This window comes from Carettochelys insculpta, chromosome 7 (genome assembly GCF_033958435.1).
Source record: "Carettochelys insculpta isolate YL-2023 chromosome 7, ASM3395843v1, whole genome shotgun sequence".
NCBI lineage: Eukaryota > Metazoa > Chordata > Testudines > Carettochelyidae > Carettochelys > Carettochelys insculpta.
This window is the reverse complement of record NC_134143.1, coordinates 62,336,070-62,358,471: the sequence shown is the minus strand read 5'-3', so window position 1 is coordinate 62,358,471 and position 22,402 is coordinate 62,336,070. Positions and strand designations below refer to the sequence as shown.

General features: G+C 38.2%; 1 protein-coding gene across 4 annotated transcripts in view; it reads left to right on the top strand.

Moving 5' to 3' along the window:
- Nucleotides 1–22,402, top strand: part of ATRNL1 (attractin like 1) — a 1,060,182-nt gene that overhangs the window by 225,632 nt on the left and 812,148 nt on the right. For all 4 annotated transcript variants that reach the window (XM_074999076.1, XM_074999077.1, XM_074999078.1 and 1 more), the window contains exons 13-16: nt 534–742; nt 2,341–2,459; nt 12,252–12,384; nt 13,569–13,750. In XM_074999076.1, coding sequence (XP_074855177.1) covers nt 534–742; nt 2,341–2,459; nt 12,252–12,384; nt 13,569–13,750 — 643 coding nt within the window. The remainder of the gene's footprint in view (nt 1–533; nt 743–2,340; nt 2,460–12,251; nt 12,385–13,568; nt 13,751–22,402) is intronic.

Below are 22,402 nucleotides of genomic sequence, written 5' to 3'. Positions count from 1 at the left end.
GCACCATGGGGGGATTAATTCTTCAGATCTTGTTAATTTTAAGTGGAAAGAGGAAAAAAAAGTTATGGCCTTAATTAAAGAAATTCAGTGCTACTAAGAGATGTCCATGACTGCTGTCTGGTGTTACTTGGCTTCTTCTGCCTGAAAGTGAGATACTCATTGGTCTCAGTCTCTTAGTGCAGACTTTCTAGTCATACAACAGATGTTCGTATGACTTCTGACCAAAAAAAGAATACTGATTCCTGTACAGTGCTTGTTCCTCCTTCTCACCCATTTTTTGTGTGTGACTTGATATTTTTTCTAATACATGCAATTTGGTTGAGTATAGGCACACTCTAAGTTTCATCTTGGGACAAATTTTGAAAAATCATGTACATGAGGATTTTAAGGGAAATATCTTTAATCTTAATTTGACTGTTGTGAAGAATACTGTCATAATGTATGTGAAGATCACTAAAAAGCAAGAAAATATAGCTTTAATAGTGTTTTATTGATTAAAAACAGCTATTTTATATTCCTTCTTTCATCATTAGGTCCGTGTACATATTTGGGGGGTTTTCAAGTGTTCTGTTGAATGATATCCTTGTGTACAAGCCTCCAGACTGTGAAGCATTCAGACAGGAAGAACTATGTAAAAATGCTGGTCCAGGGATAAGGTGTCTGTGGAATAAAAACCATTGTGAATCCTGGGAATCTGGACATGCTAACCATGTCCTTGAAGCCAGGTGTCCCAGAAAAACAGGTGAGTGGTCTAACTTTTCTACACTTCACTGAAATATAATTTTACATAGGGTGAAGTATAGTGCTTCCATAACTGTTTACAGACATTTTCTTATTTTGAACATCAGTTGTTTAACTGATGGTGCTTCAGGATTAACATGTCACCCTCTCTTTGGTGTAAGGAAAGTCTTCTTATAAATGAAATGAAATGGTAGATAATGGGTTATATCTTAGTTTCGTTACAGGTCCTTCCTTGTATGTCAGTGTAAAGAAATAGAAATAGAACACTCAAAAGATATGTAATTTTTTAAGAAGGGAAGTGGTCACAATATAACTTTTTGGGGATCACTCAGTTTTAAGAAATATTATAATCAGACTGACCCATCTGTCTTTATTTTGATTGTCAGAAACATCAGTGTTAGTTGGACTGCAGGTGTTTTTATAATGTTAGTAGTTAATTTTATAAATCTTTTATACAGTGCCAAAAATTTGGTGTTTTCCAAACAAAATTGTAACATGTTCTCAATGTCTAAAGAGAGCCCAGTCTACGTAAGATAGTAAAACACTAGCAAAGTTGTGGTTCAGGACCTGTAGATGGGGAGGAGCATGACTGAGAGAAAGAAACCAGGCATTGCTTGATAGAATGGAGTTTAAAGAGGAATTTTAGGAGGGAGGAAGAAGGGGCTCATTGGATTTAGACAAGAACAGTGCTCCAGATCGAGGAGGAATCACAGATGCAAGGAAAATAGACAAAAAATAGAAACACTAGACTGCATGGGTTGTAAGGGAAATGAGAACAGATGAATGTGGCAGCAAGATTATGTATAGACTAGTAGATGAAGAAAAGAACTCAAGTTTAAGGTGTGCAGGCTGTGTAAGCAGGCCAGGAAACCCACCTTCACTGCCCCTTCCTAGGTCAGGGTGTAGCAGAACCACCCTTTCACAATCCTATGTTCTTCGAGTACTTGCTCCTGTGCATCCCAGCGTACGTGTGCGCATGCCTGCATGCATGATCATAGGAAGACTTTTTCTCTAGTGGTATTTGTGAAGTCAACTGTAATTTTCCCATCCTCCTTTATTTCATGCTCACCAGGCATGCAGTGGCCCCAAGGTTTCAAGCTGTGTTCACAATGTGGGAAGCATTTGCCTACAGGTGACCCGTAAGCTGTGTGCCTGAAGCATTTGGAAGAAGGCATCTCCCAGACAAGTGCTCAGTTGCCAGTGGGTTAAGCCTAGAACTACTACAAAGAGAGACCAGAGGCTTAAACTCCTTCTCATGGAGTTGGCACTCCAGCTGCAGCTGCAAGATGTGGCCTTGACTCCATGTACTGTTCTAGTATCAGTCGATAAATTACAGATCAAGGAATATTTCTTTGACAGGTCAGGGTCATATGAAACTTCAGATAATGTGTGTTAAAGAGCAAGTGTTTGAAAAGATATAAATAATATTAATCTAATATTGTTGATTTCCTATAAAGTAACTTGCATCCTAGATTGAGCGTCATGTTTACAATCATGAAAATACCAGATATCATCCCAAGAAGCAGTTAAAATGTGAAGAAATGTAATACTTTCTCTCTTTCATCTTGCAATTTGTTCTGTCTTGTATTTGTGCTAAAGTTGCTGCAGATGACAGATGTTACAGATATGCAGACTGTGCCAGTTGTACTGCCAATACAAATGGTTGCCAGTGGTGTGATGACAAGAAGTGTATTTCAGCGAACAGTAACTGCAGTATGGTGAGTATTTGGATATATAGTTACCTTTGCTTCTCTATACACAAAGGGTAAGGGGACTTCTTTAGTCAGAGACCACATACCAGTGAGAATCAAATCCCTCCCCCCAGAAGAAAAAAAAATTACCACGCTTCACTGACCTGGCTCCCAGCAAACAAAATATATTTTTAAGGAAAACCTCACTGACCTGCCTCCCAACAAGAATAAAAAACCTCAACTCCCCCACACCCCCAACTCATGGATGTGGCTTAGGAGTTGCAGGTGCTTGTACTACAGGTCCCAGAAGAGGGAGTGCTGAGGCTTGGGGGCTTCAGAGCTTTTCAGAGCTCAGTCCTGGGTGCAGAGGATAGCACTGGTATCAGGGGCTGCTGGTGCTCGTACTACAGCCTCTTGAGGGCATGGTGCCAAGGCTTGCCATGAGTTGGCTCTAAGTTAGCCAGGGCCAGATCCCGCCCGTGGGTTGTAGGATCCCCATCCCTGTTATTATTTCACCATTTAACAGCATTGAATAAACTATTATTATTATATTTTACTTCAGATAATTACTACAATGAATGTGCGAAAGACGAAAACAGAAAATATCAAAATGGCAAAAGCACTAAGTGACTTTTTTGTTTGTTTTCACCTAAAGTTCAGTAGAGATTGGGTATGTAACACAATGAAGACTAGTTAAAATGAGGTAGGATCTGAGACTAAGATAGGGAAAGAACAAATTAAAAATTTCTTAGACAGTTTAAATGCCTTCAAGTCACAAAGGGCTGATGAAATACACACTAAAATACTCAGAGCTGACCGGGAATATATCTGAGCCAGTAGATAATAGGTTATTGTCAGAAAGTGGATTTTATTGGAAGCATAGACAATAAAAATACAAGAAGTCTAATCTTTATTTGAAAATTCTTAGTAATGCAGAATCCACTGTGATTCTTGATAAATTGTTGTGATGATTTAATTACTCTCACCATTAAAAAGTTGTCTTATTTCAAGTAAGAATTTGTTTAGCTTCAACTTCTAGCAATTAAGTTATACCTTTCTCTACTAGATTGAAGTCCCCATCGTTCAATATTTGCTCCCATTTGGATACTTCTAGACTATAATCAAGTGGCCCCTTAACCTATTTGTTAAGCTAAATAGGTTGAACTCCTTGCATGCACCACTGTAGCCATTCTTATGGCTCTTCTATGAAGTTTCTACAGTTTATCAGCATCCTTCTTGAACTGTGAGTGCTATAACTGGATGCAGTATTTCATCAGCAATCACACCTGTAACAATATATTTGTAAACTTCTTCTCCTCATACTCAAAAATCTTCTCTTTTTTCATTTAAAAATCACATAAATTCTCTTGGCTACAACATCCTATTGGGAGCTCAAGCTCACCTGATTATCCAAACATCCCTCAAATCTTTTCACATTCACTGCTTCCTGCTTCCATAAATATGCCTTTCCTACTTCATTCTAGGATGTGTGCATTTACATTTAGCTGTATGAACATGCAGGTGGTTTGCTTATGCCCATTATGCCAAGCAATCTAGAGCTCTCTGAATTAGTGACTTGTCATCTTCACTCTTCAGCTCTCCCAATTTTTAGTGTAATCTGTTAACTTTGTCAGTGTTGATTTTACATTTTCTTCCAAGTAATTTATATCATAGGGCCAAGATGTGATCCCAGTCAGACCACACAAGAAAGAGACCCATGTCATGATTCCCTGTTTTATGTGGCCCTCCCAGTCAATAACACTGGCACAAGCCATGTCTGCTTTTTGTACACACTGTCCACTCACCTCCATTTCCACAGAAGCTCACGGCACAAAGGGCCAGGTGGAGTCAGAAATAGATGAGTAAATGGTTGGGACAGTCCTTAAAGTTTCAGTTGAGCTAACAGATGTTAGTAAAACAAACAAACAAAAAACATTAAAATGATCTGGTATTTGAGCACTCTTATGAGGACTGAAGGCTAATGGAGACAATGAGGAAAGATTGATAATAAAGAGCAGTACATCAAGTTTTGGAACAGGGATACTGTTTCTTGCTCCAGTGATAAGTGTGACACTTGCTTGAAATAATACCATTTAACCAGTTTGGAGGAAAAGAGAATCATCTACCTAGTTAAACATCAAGGATGGGGAAATGCTGTGTATGAGAGATGGCTTGAGATGATATAAATAGGCTTACAATTATCAAACTGAGTAAAGGAAAATATGGGTGAAATCTCTAATGAAAATATTAGACTGATGAATACTGTGGTCACCTAAAGGACATGGTAGAAGCGCTGTTTGAATCATTTAGAAATATACAGGATAAACCAGTCAAAGAATATATTACCCAGAACAATCCTGCAGTAAATGGAGAATGAGCTCGTTGATTTAATAGGCGTTTTCTGCGGCTATTTCTTGAAATTCTAAGATATTAATAGAATTGGAGTCTGGATCTTGCAATGGATAGCACACGTGGATGCAGAAGTCTGCCCAGGTGTTCAGCAATAACAAGACTGGAACCCAAGAAGGTAGCCAAATCAGACATAAGTGAGGAAATGAAAATGTAAGATAGTTTACACATACCCTTGTGCATAAATATTACAGATGTCCCACAGCAGTATGTGAACCTGAGTAACAGATGTGCTGTCATAAATCTGAATTTCATTGGTTTTGTTAGCTCAGATTATAACTTAATACTGGCTTTAATATGAATTATCTATTGGAGTTACATTTACACTGAGCTAATGAGATTTTCAGGAAAGCAATGTGTAAATTGGATTTAAGGGAAATAAGGGTTGGGAATAGTGGAATGCATTAGAATATATTATAGGAGAATAGTCACTAGAGTTTGAATTTCCTTCTAAACATTATTAAATAGCCTTGGGTTTTCTGCATTCAGTAGACTCTCTACTATTAAAAATAGTGGTACAAATCCCCCAAAATTGTGTTTCACATGTAAGGTTACTACCAGAATAATTCATTTTCTTAAAACAGCCTGAGTGCTTTGGGATTTTGATATTGTGATAATGATGTGTTAACAAGGAATATGGGGCGGGAGAGAGGTGGTGCTGTATGGGAACAGATGGCGCTTACTTGTAATTTAAAATTCATTGTAATGTGTGTCTCAGGCAGTTTTGTCAATATGTATAGTGATTAAGCCAAACCAAATGCAAATTCCCACCAGAGATTCTGTGCAGTTCATGTGCATACTGTATATGCAGGTGTTGTGTCATTTTGCAGCATTTGTTTTCACTGTGTAGCATGCAGCTACATAGACTCCTTCTTCAACAACAAATTATCTGTCTCATCATCATCCTGATCATCAATAACCATGGGCTCAGCGCCCGTTGGTGTCTGATGCCTCTCTCACTATTTCCTTCCATCATTCCCTATCCAGTGCAGAGTGGCTTAGTTTCTGTAGACTAGCTCCACACCAATCTACTACATCATCTATCCATTCTCTGTGCGGTCTGCCTCTCTTATTCAAACCATCCATTTTGCCGAATACTAGAGTCTTGATTTTTCGTTCGTCGTTCATTCTGCAAATATGTCCAAATAGTTGTAGCTTCCGTTTTATAACCTTCTGCAGCAGGTTCTCTTTCGGCTGTATTTTCCTATGTAATTCCTCATTGGTGACCTTCTGCATCCATCCTATTTTCAGAATCTTTCAATAACAACTCCTTTCAAATGCCAATATCTTCTTTTCGAATCTTTTGTTATCACTCATGTCTCACATCTGTACAACATGCTGCTGAATACATACGTTTGCAATACGCCCAGCTTTGTTCTTAAGCTAATTGCTTTGCTTTTCCAGATCTTATCCATCGCCTTCAAACTCGCTCTTGCTTTCGCTGTTCTAGTCGCTATTTCCTCCTTACAGTCTAGATCATACGTTATGTTGCTCCCCGGATATGTGAACTTCTCTACATTTTCTAGTTCAATACCATGCACACTGATCTTCCTTCCGATTTCCTTATCTCCAAATACCATTGTTTTTGTTTTAACGATTTTCATAATGCGTCCGTACCGCTTCCCTTCTTCTTTTAACACCTGCACCATTGTCACTAGCTTCTCCTCAACGATAGCTATATCATCCGTGAACCTCAAGTTATTAGTTCTTTTCCCATGCACAGATATCCCTTCTACCTCTTCCTTGATCTTGTCCATCGCTCTCTCCAGACGTGTGATGAAGATACTTGGCAATATTGGATCTCCTTGTCTCGTACCTCTACTTGTTTTAAACCAACTTCCCAACTCCCTGCATGTTCTCAATGCTGCCTCCGCATTATCACTGATATCTTTCAACAGCTGTATTAGTCTGCTATCCACTCTGTATGACTCCAACACTGCCCGTCACTTTCTGATCTATACTGTCAAATGCCTTTTGAAAATAGACAAAGTAAGCGTATACATTTTTGTTCTTTCATTGAGCTTTCTCCGCTATCAGTCTTAGTGCCAATATCTGCTGTATGGTACTTCTGTCTTTTCTGAACCCGGCTTGCTTGTCTGCTATATGTTCTTCTATCTGCGATCTTAGTCTCTCAGCTAGTATCATCATCAGCACCTTACCTAGATGACTCGTTAGGGCAATTGTTCTGTAGTTCTTGCACTCCAATGTACTTCCTTTCTTGGGTATTGTCACTAGTACAGATCTTGTCCATTCCTTAGGTGCCTTCCCTTCTTTCCATGCTATATTACATAGTCAGTGTATTTCCTGAATCATGCTTTCTCCGCCATATTTGATCCTCTCTCCTGTGATCTTATCATTTCCAGGCTCTTGTTGTTCTTTAGTCGTTTCAATGCTTTTTCTCCTTCCTCCTTTGAAATATCCATCTCGCTCTTGATGCTCACAGTTGCCTCTGCTACAGAACAGAAAAGTAACAGGTACCTTTCATAGTCTATTTCATAGTCTATTGAACCTGGGCCAGAAAGAGCCTCAAAAAACCTCTAACCTATTGTTAGATTGCTCCAACATTAGTTAAATTGATTCTATGTATGACTGAAATCTAATTTTAACAGTTACGCTGTTTTAATACCCAGCAAGTTACAAGTGGATTGTTTTTTCTTAATGATGAGCAGACTGATGCACTAACATCACTACTGCTGCACTAACCTGTATCATTGGCCTGGGGTTGCGTCTCCTTTTTTCACGTTTTATAGCATACCAGCACACCATTAACATTCAAAAACTTGTCTTCATCGTGTAAATGTGCTACATACATCTCATATATATTACTGTTCAGGGTGTGTACAGGGCTTCCTGGAGGGTTAGTCAGAAGACTTGGACTCCATTGTATTCAGTATACTGATAATATCCACCTCAATGTCTTCAACATATCTGACTCAACTGGAGCAAAGGAAGTAACTTACCCAGTGCCTAGGAGGAGACTGAGAATTAGCTGGCAGCAACTGAGTCCAAAGACTGAGCTGATGCTAATGGGCTGAGGGAAGCAGCCGGAAGAGTTGGGGGAAGTTTATTTCAGCACTCCTTTCTAAGGGAATGTGACTACCATTTGGGAAGCAGGTGTGCATTTTAGTGGTGCTGCTTTATATACTGAGCTGTTCCTGGGTTCCCAGATAGCAGCTGTGGCAAAGACAAATGCGATCTTTATCCACCCAGTGGAAACCTTACCACCATTATTCATGCCTTTGTCACCTTGAAGTTAGACTGCTATAATATGTGGACTTACATTTTGGGTTGGGTGGCATTCAGAACCCAAATGCTGTGTTGGGTGCCATAGTTTATTAATATAATAGCACATTGTCAATACATTACACTAGTGCCACATTGTCAACATTGGTATTGATGATGTTCATTTTAACCAATAAAGCCCTAAATGGTTTGACATCTTGTTACCTGCAGTTGATGTGCTTGAGCCATAGTTTCTTCAGTGTGCATGAGAGGAACCTCTATTGGGTTTGTGAAATGTTCTTGGGCTTTAGAACCTACTCCCCTTCCTGGTCCTCCATCCACCCACGTTTGTTAACCTTCCAATTATGTGGCAAAGCCTGCTTTCTTTCTTTTTTGAATCTCTTGTCTAATCCATTGAGTGAATATATTTATGGGAAGTCTTTTGCTTATGTTCTGATTTTAATTTACGGAATGGGCCTATAGTTACATTTCAGAAATCTGAAGAAATAATATATATAGCAGACACACTTTGTGCTAGAGAGCGACGCATATAAAATTGACAAATGGTTAAATTTATAGAAACCTTTATGGTATCTACAAACCTGGAGATATCTTGAAGGCCTCAGTGTACGTTTGTTTGTTATTCTACCTGCTGTTGATGGATTATTTAGCTCAGATTTTATCTGAATAAACCATCCTGAGGGATTGTCTTTCTATTTCAGTTAATGAGTTGAATTTCTTTGCTGCTTAATATAGCTGAAATATCTAAACAGTCTTTTTAGATTGTTTGGCTGTGAGACAGAAACTATAAGAGGCCCAGTTATCATAGCTGAGATGTTGATTTAAAAGTATCTCATAAAACCAATCAAAAAAACTTTAAAAGTTTTTGGTTAAAAACCAAAAAATGTAAAGATTGTTTTTGCTGATGGTGGTGAAAATTAATTCTTAATATAGGATCTTTGTAGCACAATAATTGAGCGGAAAAAGAAGAAAGGAAGTTAAAATAGCTAAATCCTGTTTCCCATTTTTTTTCTTCTTGGTATAAACTTCCTGCAGTTTTGTTCACTTTGGTTGTACTTGTCTGCTGTAATAATGTTAGCAACCTAATGTTGCCACAATAGCAAGTGAGCTTGCTTTCTCTCTCACATTTGCCAGTGCTTATTACATGTGGCTAAAGAGCAGAGTTTGAAATGTAGTTCTGACATCACTTTAGGCTAAAAGCAGGTTTGTATCATTTGACATACTTGTGTAAGAAAGATAGGGTGGTCAATTTCTGTAGGTAAAAAACACACTTTTGAGCTACACAGAGCTCTTCTTCACGTCTGGGGAAGCTCTAAGTCACAGCTAGCTCTAAGAGAAAACAGATTGTTTAACATAAATCTTGCATACAAACATAAGAATGTCCATTCTGGGTCAGACCAAAAGTCTATGTAGCTCAGTATTCTGTCTTCCTTCCCAGAAAGAATAAACAGAACAGGTAGTCATCAGTTGATCCGTTCCCTATTGCTCATTCCCGACTTCTGGCAAACAAAGGCTAGGAAAACCATTCCTACCCATCCTGGCTAATAACCATTGATGGATCTATCTCCTATGAATTTATCTAGTTCTCTTTTTGAATCCTGTTACAGCTTTGGCCTTCACAATATCCTCAGACAAGGAGTTCCATAGGTTCATAGTGTGAAGAAATATTCCCTTTTGTTTGCTGTCTGTTAATTTCCTGTAAGTGACTCCTAGTTCTTGTGTTATGAGAAGGAGCATGGTATGTACAATGTGGTTGTTGAATGTAAAATTATTATGTGTGAGTGTTGCAGATCATGCCTGCTCCATGCTCTTTTAGGGTGGGACTCAGGTCATTATGGGCCTGTAGTTAAGTCTGTGTAACCTCTCAGAGTGTTGGAGTGACATGGCCTAATAGCAAAGTCAATCTCCTCATTCTGTGTGTTAGAGCAAGGTGATCCATAAGTTGGAGTCCCTACTGTCACCCTTTTTATCAGGCTTATGCAGTAGGGCCACTTTCCCAATCAGGGCTCTGTAGTTTTGTGGCCAGAGTCAACAGAGCTGCCTTCACAATCAGGAATGTGAAGCAGTCTAATGTCCAGAGTCTGTACAATTGCCTTGACTGCCAGTCAGGCCTGTGCAATCGAGTGGCCACAGTGTAGAGCTGGTGAGGCAGGCCAAGCCCACCCCCCCGCCCCTGACAAGTGGGGGCCAGGATGGGGAACCGGGACCCTCCTTCTCCACCAGCTAGTGGTCTTGTGATTCCCCAAGTCCCTTCTCCCACTGTGGCACCTAGAGCAGTGCGTCATGGATCACTGCAGTCTGGCTGGTCTTTGCCTCATGAAGTGCCAGTTGTTCTGCAGCAGGAGCCTGCAACATACCTTCTTCTCCAGTAATCAGCCCAGATTGAGCTGGGTCTCTCCTTCTTATAGTGGTGCTACACTTCACACATACTCAGTAGGAAACTGTGCTAGTCTATACACTATCAAAACAAAAAGTAGTCAAGTAGCACTGTAAAGACTAGCAAAATAATTTATTAGGTGAGCTTTCATGGGACAGACCCACTTCTTCAGACCACAGCCAGACCAGACCAGACTCAATATTTAAGGCACAGAGAACCAGAAACAGTAATCAAGGAGGACAAATCAGAAAAAAGATAATCAAGGTGAGCAAATCAGAGAGTGGAGGGGTGCAGCGGCGGGGGGGAGGTCAAGAATTAGATTAAGCCAAGTATGCAGACGAGCCCCTATAATGACTCAGAAAATTCCCATCCCGGTTCAAACCATGTGTTAATGTGCCAAATTTGAATATAAAAGACAGCTCAACTGCTTCCCTTTGAATAGCGGTGTGAAAACTCTTTTTTTCAGTAACACACATACTCTTAAGTCATTAACAAAATGGCCCATTCCATTAAAATGTTGATTAACTGGTTTGTGGATCTGGAGTGTTTTGATGTCTTTTTTGTGCACATTAACCCTTTGTCTAAGGGAGTTAGAAGTCTGTCCAATACACAAAGCATCTGGGCATTGTTGGCACGTGATGGCATATATGATGATAGTAGAGGAGCTTGTGAATGTGCCCGTGATTCTGTGAATAACCTGGTTAGGTCCAGTAGTGATATTTCCAGAGAAGATATGTGGACAAAGCTGGCAGAGGGCTTTGTTGCAAGGAAAGGTTCCAGGACTGGTATTCCTGAGGTATAGACTGTGGCTGTTAGTGAGGATCCTCATGAGTTTGGGAGGTTGTCTGTAGGAGAGAACAGGCATGTCACGTAGGGCCTTCTGGAGTGTGGCATCCTGATTAAGGATAGGTTGTAGGTCTTTAATAATTCATTGCAGTGGTTTGAGTAGGGGGGCTATAGGTGATGACCAGTGGTGTTCTGTTCTTGGCTTTTTTGGGCCAATCTTGGAGCAGCTGTTCTCTGGGTATTCATCTGGCCCTGTCAATTTGTTTTTTCACTTCTCCTGGTGGGTGATTTAGGTTTATGAATATTTGGTAAAGATCTTGTAGTTTTTGGTCTCTGTCAGTTGGATCAGAGCAAATGCGATTGTATGTAAGAGCTCGACTGTAAACAAAGGATCTAGTTATGTGTGCAGGATGGACGCTCGAAAGGTGTAGGTAAGTATAGCGATCAGTAGGTTTTCGATGCTGTGTGATATTGAAATCCTTTACCAAATAGATCTTTACCAAATTCTCATAAACCTGAATTGAGCAAGGAGCCCTAACAGGAAAAACACAAATGCCTTTCATAGAAGGCAATACTGTAATCATTGAAGGATCCTAGCTAAAAATTTGCTGTTTCTTATTCACTGAAGCACAGAGGGAGTTTTTTTTGTTCCTGATTTATTCTTTTGTTCTTGCTAAACTTTCAAATTTTGTACTTCAGATCTTTAATGCAAGTAGTTTTTTTTTTGAAAATCCAAAAACAAATTACTTTACTAATGGTTCTACGTTTTGTGCTTTCTGTTCTCTAGCTATTTTTTCGTTGCCCTATGAAGTCCTTTTTCTTTTTCCTTCTCCAGCCAGTCACACCATAATTCTTTCCTGCCTTTTTAGAATCTATGGATTGATTTGCTTGCCTAATCCACAAGGAACGGGATTGGTAGGAAGCATGTGCACTTTACTCCTGATTTCTAGTCTGTGAGCAGTTTAACAAATGGTATACTCTGTATTTGTTTTGTTTTTTTATAGTCAGTCAAAAACTACACCAAATGTCATGTGAGAAATGAACAGATCTGTAATAAATTGACCAGCTGTAAAAGTTGTTCACTAAACCTGAACTGCCAGTGGGATCAGCGTCAGCAAGAATGCCAGGCTTTACCAGGTAAATGCTTTGAAATTTGAACTCTGCTTTTTAATTGTGTTGAGAGTTGAGTGAATCTCCCAAACTAATTTTCATAATGTTTACTCAGCTAGAAAAAATGAATTTGTTTTGCTTGTGCTCACTCCCCTTTAAGATCTCCTTTTCAAAGATAATCTACTGATAGGGTTCACTGGCAGTTTGTAAATAATGTAGAATGTTCCCTGAAACAAAATTTTGACTTTCTTACCCCCAGATAGTCTTACTGTAAAAAAGATTCGGTATGTCATACATACGCAATCAGGGGACATTAACAATACCTGTTAGATTTATGTGTCTAATCAAAGCTAGTAAAAGTGTGATTTTGACACCAGATTATTGTAACAAACCACTTCTGAACAATCTATCATACAAAACTTATTTGCAGAAATTGCTCAGCGAATAATTTTGAATAATAAATGTTATGCAATTATAAATTACATGTAAACAATCTGTAATGGCCCTAGTTTAATAGAATGCATTAACTGCTATCAACTAGTTACTCATTTTTAACAATAACATGCCTGGGAATAAAGCGAAACATATATTAATAAAAACATTAAAAATCTATCTTCCCCCAAAATTTTAAAGTATCAGAAATGTCTTTGTACTGATACTTTGAATTGTGTGTATAGCCATCATGCTGTTCTAAGGAGAGTATTATTTTAAGGTCATAAAAATGACCTTGTGTCTCACATTTGTAGTCTTTTGGTTCTAAAAAAGATGATCATCTTTAATTTACTATTTTTTTCCTCAGACAGATATTGCCTTTGCACTGAAAATGTTAAACCTGTGTACATTATTTGCATAGTTCAGCCTTGAATGCTTATTTACATTCAAGTCCTTATAACTATCAGAACGATTGTACTAGCCATGCAATTAAGCTGTAACTCAGAATAGCACTTACTGCACTACCATATATCTTGTATTTTTCTTGTTAATTGGCACTTCTACTGCACTTACATTCAAAATAATATAAAACTCGATTTTCTAAGTTGTTTAATAATATTATGTTTACAAATTATGATGAAACTGAGTAAGGCTATATACTGGATTGTGGCTTGAAAAGATAAAAGATGAGCTTCTAGATGTGCATTGGCATGTTTTTGTTTTGCTTTTTCTTTTTCGTTAACTTGTCAACTTGTATCTTAATCTGACTTCTGTACTAGCTCATCTGTGTGGGGAAGGATGGAGTCACATTGGTGATGCCTGCCTCCGCATAAATTCTAGTCGTGAAAGCTATGATAATGCCAAACTATACTGCTACAATTTGAGTGGGAATCTTGCCTCGTTAACGACCTCAAAGGAAGTGGAATTTGTTCTGGATGAAATACAGAAATATACAGTTCAGGTAACTTGAGTTCAAAGTGCTGGTTATTTCAAACTTTAAACCCCAAGTCTACAGCAATCCTTTGAAAGAAGTTCTTCCAGAAGATCTTTTCCAACAAAATTTCTTTCAAAAGAGCGCGTTCACACACAAAACAGCGGTTTGAAAAAATTGATCTGCTCTTTTGATAGTGTCCATGCAGTCCTCGCTCTTTTAAAAGAATGGGAGTGGGATTGAAAAATTTGGTGCCATGAGGACTGTTCTTTGAAAAAAGGGTCCCCATGGAATGTTAGCTGATGGCCTGGTGAGATGCCACTATGCCCTTGTATTAATATGAGATTTCAACTGCCAGGGCAGAGCTCACTAGTGACCGGGCTGAGAGCCGCTGAAAAACAGCTAGGTTCTTTGTTTTGTGTTCAGTTTTACACAGTAACAGGAAGAGTCAGGTTACCACTTAATCAATTACTTTGTTTATTTATCTAGCAAGTTAAGCTCTTACTGTTACAACGTTGCTTTATTTGTTTACCTAGTGAGTTAAGCTCTTGTAGTTACAATTGTTACAAGGTTTATATTTTGATTACAAATAGCTAGCATACACTCTAATTCATAGATCTATACTTGTTAAATGCGCGCAAAAGAAATAAAAAGTAAAATATTTAGCAGGTCTTATCCTCACCCCTGCATTACCAACATGGCTTGGCCAGTTTTCCTCTCAATCCCTTGGGAAGAAGTCCTTTGTCCTTTTTTTCCAGGAGTCGAGCGTCCCTGGGGACCTGTGGAGACCCCCACCCTCCTGTCTGACAGGAAAGATGATTGGAGCTCAAATAGGGGGTCTGCCGGACTCCTCTTTTATACCCATTGGGTCACGTAGTCTTCTTCCTTGGTTTAATTGAATTAAAGTGTCTGATACTGGTTTTCACAGGGAGTTCGAGGGTGTAGTTCACACCTGTGAGATAGACAATTGAGGGCATTTGTGTCTTAATGGGCCAGGAGATTTTCCTCCTGTCTGGGACAAGTGTCCTTGCCAATCAACTGATGGTAATTAGCCAAGGGCAGTCCGTGGCCCGTCTGTTAATTAGCCCATTGTTCTTAGCTTTGCTCCGGGAGCTTCAAAGACCTGTGGCTAAGATAAGCCCATCAGAGCTCTCCAGCATTCCAGGGCTGGGCTATTCCTTTTAACCCTTTTGTGCTCTGAAGCACCTAGGGAAGGCAAGATGGAGTAGAGGAAAAGGGGGGGTGGGGTTCTGTCTGGCTACATGGCACCTACATGTGTTTTTTTCCTGAAAGAATCTTTAAAAAGGTATTCTTCCTCATGTGGAGAAGAAGAAGTCTGCCAGAAAAAGTGCTGTGTTCTTCCTATTTAATATCGAAAGTGTAGATGTAGCCCAAATGTTTGTGCTACAAATTCTCCCCTCTGTCTGTGTAATTGAAGTTGTGATCTGCAAAGTTTCCTGAGCTGGAGTTCATTAGATTTAGAAAAGGGGAGACTGCCAGCAGATCATTTTTTGGGAAGAAGGCCCATTCTGAACTGTTGAGGTTTACGTATGCTGCGAGGTCTCTTTATAGCTATGTGGGCCAGGAAATGGGATGAAGGAGGAAAGGATGTGTGTGTTAATTGCTGTACAATGTAGGTAGTTGTGGGAGCAAGTCACCATTTTGTGTGTGGATTTTAGCTATTCAGTCTAACATTTGATGATGTTGTTTTTGACTGTTGGAAGGTCCACCTATATCATGTGTGGCTTAGAGAGCACAGTTATTATAAAGAGTAAGATTGAAAGGGACCAGAAGGGCTAGCAAGCAGGATCAGTAAAAAGGAGAGTTTTGCATAATATTTTAAAGAAGGAGCATGAAAGTCAGATGCACTTAATAAGCAAGCGTTGAGATTTCACTAAGCCTGCTTTCCCTGACATCCTGGGCATTCTGTAACCCTGTCTTATTGAGGCACAACACAGGCATGAGGTCCAGGCCATGTCCCAAAAACTGCTGACCTTTACTGAAAATAAGCAGTCCTACAGCACCTTAAAGACTAATGATTTTATTCATTAGGTAATGAGCTTAATAGCACAGCAAGGTACCTGTCTTCAGGACTCAGATATTTAGCCCTGCTGGGAGCTGAAAGCCAGATAAATCTGTCTTATGCTGCATAGAATTCCATCCAGAGTAAGCTCATAAAATGTACCCTGTATCTTAGTGTAAGTGAAAATGTGCACAGACTCTTTGTCCCCAGAGGTAACAATTATTTACACTGAGTTTATTAATAAACAAAAGTGATTTTATTAAGTAGAAAAGGGAGGATTTAACTGGTCATAAGAGATAGCACAGAACAGGTAACTACACAAAATAGAGCATGCAAACTAAGCCTAATATACTAAAGAAATTAGTTACTTGTAATATCTCACCCTAAAAGTTGTTTTAATAATCTTTGTCACAGACAAGACATCTGTCCATTATGGGCCCAGTTTCTTCCCTGTTCAGTTTCCAGTCACCTTGGGTAGAATCTCAGGGGAGAACTGGCAACCCTGATCTTCTTATCTTAAAAGGATTTTGCAAAAGATGTGAATCTTTGTGTTTAGTCTAAACTTTCCCTTTGCTCTTGTGGAAAAATACAACATCCAAAATGGATTCTAGGATCAGATGACGTTACCGCATGTGTTGATAGGAATCACCTTAGACTCTTCTCTCAGGCTTATAGGAGAAACAAGTCTATTCACAGATCATTGTCCTGGGTATTCGGCCATAAAGTTCCTTGAGCATTACTAAAGGTGCTCAATTAGCATGACTATGATAGTAATACAGGTTTATACTTCATACGTCTGACTTCAAATATATGACTGATACATGCACAAAGATGATATAAATATTTAGCAGATTATAACTTTTCTAATGGTATCACATGACACATTTCTCATAAAACATATTCCAGTTATGTCATATTATAATCATATTCCCATCAGAATTGTGGAATGCACCTCATGACAACGGTGCATGTAGATACCAATGACATGGGGAAGGGTAGGTGAGAGGTCATAGAGTCCAGATTTATGTTGATAAAATGACAGCCCAGAACCTCTATTGTAGCATTTTCTGAAATTCTTGGAATTCCACTTGCAGGGCCAGTTGAACACGCAGAAATGCTGGGTCTCAAAGCATGGGTAAGATGATAATGTTGGGAAGAGGATTATAGGTTTATTGGGGCCTAGGGAACATATTTGGAGATGCTTATATAGGAAAATGGAATCTACCTAAACAAAAAAAGGAGCCAGCTTGCAAGCATGTAAAATTTAATTATAGAAGAGTTTTAAACTACAGGGAGAGAGAAGCTGACAGATCAGGAGGAACACAAAGTTCCTGAAGGACAATTCCTGAAAGAAGGATTTCTTAATTGGAGACACTGTCCTATTAAAAGTGAGAGAATAGAAGTTCAAAAAAATACAGGTAGGATCTGAAGAAAAATCCGTCCAAATAAAAAGAGTTGTATTGGGAAAGGATGACAGGAGATGGATCACTTGATGATCTCCTGTTCATTTATTCTCTCTGAAGCATCTGACATTGGCCACTGTGGAAAGACAAGATAGTGGGCTAGTGTAGTGGGTATGACCACAGGGCATTCACCCAAGAGTTCTGAAACTACTAACTGGCATGTAACCCATTGTGCTGTATCAGATGACTGTTCAATAGTTAATGTGACACCACTTTTTAAAAAAAGGCCCAAGAGGTGATCTTGCCAGTTATCACTAATATAATTGAACATATTGTAGTTTGTTAAGGAAGAGTAGTAATGGCCTTTGTGAGAGTAAATCAGGCCTATTTATTAGAATTTGTTTAAGGGGTCAAGTAACGTGTGCAGAACAGTCCAACAGGTCCTTCGAACTTAGATTTTCAGAAACCCTTTAATGTCTCTCACCAAGGTTTCTTAAGCAAAATATTTAGTCCAGGGATAAGAGTGAAGATCCTCTCATGGATGAGTAACCAGTTAGAAGATAGGAAACAAAGGGTAGGAATTTATGGTCTATTTTCAGAATGCATAAAAAGTGGGTCTCCCAAGAATCTTTGGTAGGACAAGTGTTGTCCAAAATATTTATAGTTGAGCTGGAATGGAATAATGGAATAAACAGTAAGGTAGCAAAGTTTGTAGACAATAGAAAATTACTTAATATAATTAAGTCCAAACCTGACTGAAGAGTTACAAAGGTATCTCCTAAAACAGATTAACTAGGTTAACTAAATGGCAAATTAAATTCAATATTGATACATGGAAAGTAATGCACATAGCAAGATGTAATCACAAACGTGCATACAAAATCACTCAAGGAAGATCTTGGTATCATCATGGATAGTTCTCTGAAAACATTTGCTCAATATGGAACAACAGTCAACGAAACTAACATTGTTAGGAACCATTAGGAAAGGGATAGATTAGAAGACAAAAAAAAATGACAATGCCAGAATGTATATCCCTAGTACACTTGCACCTTGAATACTGCAGGAAGTTTTGGTTGCTCTGTCTACACATAGGTATTTTAGGATTGAAAAAAATGTAGAGAAGACCAATAGAGAGGATTAGGGGTATACACAGTTTATTCACAAAAGCAGATAAAAAAACTGGCCTTCCCAGCTTTGGAAAAGAGATGACTCAGAGACAATATAATAGAGGTCTATGAAATCTTTTGTGGTCTGGAAAAAGTAAATAAGGAAGGTTTATTTACTCCTTTGTATAACATAAGAACCAGAGGTCACCCAGTGAAATTAATGGTCAGCAAAATTAAAACAAGCATGAAGAAGTAATTTGTGACACAATACACTATCAACCCATGGAAGTCATTTTCAAAGGCATGTTGTAAAGGTCAAAACTGTAACTGTATTAAAAATAATTAAATAAGTAAGGTCCATCAGTATCTATTAGCCAAACTGGTCAGTGATGCAACTGAATGCTGTGTCCTGCTGCTTGAGACTGGGAATGGTCCGTAGGGGTGGATCAGTTGCCTTGTTCTGATTGGTCCCTTTGAATCATCTGGCACTAGCCACTGTCAGAAGGCAGGATATTGAGCTTGATGGACCCAGTGTGGCCATTCTATGTTTTTGTCTTCCTAGGATGAATGTTTTAAAAAAACTCAAATTATTAATTAAAAAGTACAGCATTAGAAAAATATTGAGGTTCCACACTGATAAATCATATCTAATAAACAAACAAGACATTGAACTATTTATATGTATTTTCTGGGTTTTATACCATACAATATGCCTTGGACTGCAAAACAAAATTAGTTTTATAGTACCTTATGGTTTACAGACAGGGTGAAAAAACAAGTATGAATAACAATTAAAATATATTTCAAGCTAGCAGCTGATTTGCAAGGTCATTGTGTTGCAGTCAAATTAAGATTCTTACCAAGGAAATGGCAGTGTAATTTTGCCCTTTGCAGAGGTTTGTGCTGTATCAGTTCTAAATGCAAGAATTTAATATCATATTTATTATAAATTAAAGTATCATTTTATACTAAGTTTTTAAAAAAGAAGTGCATGTTGTTATTTTTAGCAAATATAGGAAGGGAACAGTATAAGCTGATTTATTTTCCCTTAAGAAAAACATTTGCTTTTCTCCTATTTGCTAAGGAAAGTAATACATTGCCTATATTGTATGTCTCTTGATTTGTATCTACTGTTGTCTTGAGACATATTATATCTTACTACTTTTTTGAGAAGCAATAATACTAAATTTGCAGAAAAATAGAATTACAAGATTAATAGGTCCTTTAGAAAAGTCTGTATAAATTGTTTACTTGATATTTTTCCTGCTTGCGAAGACAAAAAAAAATGGTGAGTGAGAACATATCTGTACTTAAACCATGAAGACACTCTATGTTGATGTGAGAGAGCTCTCTTGTTAGTATAGTTACTGCAAAATGCAGTAGCTCTTCTGCTGACATAATAATATCTGTACAATGTAAATGCACTGCTATGAGGTGTGCTCATACCTTGAGCCAATGTAGTAATACTCTGCTTTTTTTTTTTGTCCTGGTACTTGCCGGTACTCGGCAGCCTCAGCCATGGGATTGGCTGGTGAGGGTGGGGGACAATGGAAGAGTGAGGAGCTTGCTCCCTTGTTTTGTTTAAACAAACAAACAAACAAACAAAAAACCAGCACTGGTAACACAATATAGGTCTGTGTGGTGTACATCAGACCTGAGGTAACATCTTTTATTGGACCAACTTCTGTTGGACAACCTTTGAAATTCCACAGGGATCTTCTTGAGGTGACATCTGGTTGCAACAAGGGTTAGTCCAATGAAAGTTATTATCTTCTTGAACTTGTTTCTCTGATATCTTGGAACCAACACAACGGCCGTGTCTACACTAGCCCCAAACTTCGAAATGGCCATTTTGAAGTTTACTAATGAAGCGCTGAAATGCATATTCAGCACTTCATTAGCATGCAGGCGGCCGCGGCGCTTCGAAATTGACGCGGCTCGCCGCTGCACGGCTCGTCCTGACGGGGCTCCTTTTCGAAAGGACCCCGCCTACTTCAAAGTCCCCTTATTCCTATCTGCTCATGGGAATAAGGGGACTTTGAAGTAGGCAAGGTCGTTTTGAAAAGGAGCCCCGTCAGGACAAGCCACACGGCTGCGAGCCGCATCAATTTCGAAGCACCGCAGCCGCCCACATGCTAATGAAGTGCTGAATATGCATTTCAGCGCTTCATTAGTAAACTTCGAAATGGCCATTTCGAAGTTTGGGGCTAGTGTAGATGTAGCCAACTACAACAATGCATCACGCTGCAATATAAAATATAAGAAAACTACCTGTGACCGACTGTTGATTTCACAGTTTGCTGGCTGGCTTGTCGTATAGATGAGAAATGACTATATTTCTTTGGAATGCTAGATTGCTGCTAGATTTCAAAGCTATAAATTCTGCAAGGTGACATTCTACCAAGAATATCTTTATTTAAATGAATTATATCTTGAGCCACTGCAGTTACATATATTTGTGATAACCTATATATGGCATACAGCAAAGGTAGACAAATGCAATCACTTTAAAAGGATTCTGAGGTTAAATGATTATTTATTTACTTATCAGAAATTTCTAATGAAATGAAACTGAATTATGCTGAGCCATAGATTTTTTTAAATGTCATTCCTATCTGACTGTCCAGTTCTATTTATTCTGTATGTCGCTCTAAATGTGTATCAGCTGTCAAAGAACTTTTATGAGATTTTTGCTTGATTTTCTTTTGTCTGCTTTTTTTCTCTCTGACTCCAATGAGTATGATTCATGGGATGAGATTTAATTTTAAAAGACTTGTCTTTGTGACAGTGTTTGCTTATGTCTTTGTGACAGTGTTTGTTTATATGCTGAAGCATAATCAGAATAACAGTAAGGTGTGAAGTATCCCTTAATCTGAAGTATCTGTGCTTGAGTTTGACCTTTATTGTTGCTATCAAGGCTTTTAAAATGTTTCTTTCATGTGAAACAAAATCTTTGAGGATTAATGGATGTAGCAGAGTTCACATCTGAAAGTAAGGAAATGGATCTACTTCACTTGATATATTTGTATAGAGAGGAAAAATCTTTCCTACTCATTCATTTATACCAGAGACAATTGGAAAAAAATCTATTGTAATAGGTGCCTCTTATAAATTCTTTATGTTTAAAAATAAAGGTTTATAATTTGCTTGATACTATCCAGAGCCCATACTTCTGCACTAATTCTATCACCAATTACACCTCAGGTTTAGAATTAATACATAACACAAAATGTGTGAATTCCTTCAGAGAGTGTAGACAGCTTCCATTTCTCTCTTCATTTTATGAGTACACTACTTGAATTTAAGAGCCATCATAGTGGTTCATTGAAGAGCCTTGCGATAAAAAGGATCAATAGCTACTTAATAGCCTCCCACCTTAAAACAATCAAGTTCAGTTAAAGAAGGAAGGGAGGTAAACAAATGAAAGAATTGGTGCCTGTTGAAGATAGGGGAGAACTGTATATGAATTCTTTAAAAACAAGCAAATAGAAACAACTTAAAAGAGAAAAGCAGCTTACATATAATTCATGGGTTTTGGTGTCAAATAAAATTTGTTAATATTATGCTTCAAGTAAATATGGTAAATCAGTTCAATTAGAAGTTGGTTGGGTATATCTCTGAATTTTTGTTTATATGCTGAAGTTTATTAAGCCAACAAATGAGTTTTAAAAGGGAAGATACAGATTAATCTACAAATTAGAGGAAGTGGAAAAGAATCACCAATTCATACAAATATTCAGAATTTGTAAGCTCATTAAATACTGAAATTTTGCCTCAGAACATCAGGAGTTAATTCCAAATTGCTATGTCTTTGTTGATATGTAATAAATTCCATTATGTCCTATTCGACATAAAAATTAGAGAAATTCTGAAGAACAACATGCTTCATTTTACATTCTTTTCTTGCAAATTTTCCTTAGGTAATTAAATTCTCTTGTTAAATTGTACCTTAGGGAATACTTTTGATTTTCATCCTGATTTTTTTAAGTGATTGCAGCCTCTCCCACTGTATTGTCACGTGCACATTTTATAAACATAGTATCCAGTTTATCGTCCAAGTAGTTAATGAAAATATTGAATAGTATCAGTCCCCAGCTATCCTCTTGCAAACTATGCTTTTTATTACCTTGCAGTTAGAGAGAGAAAA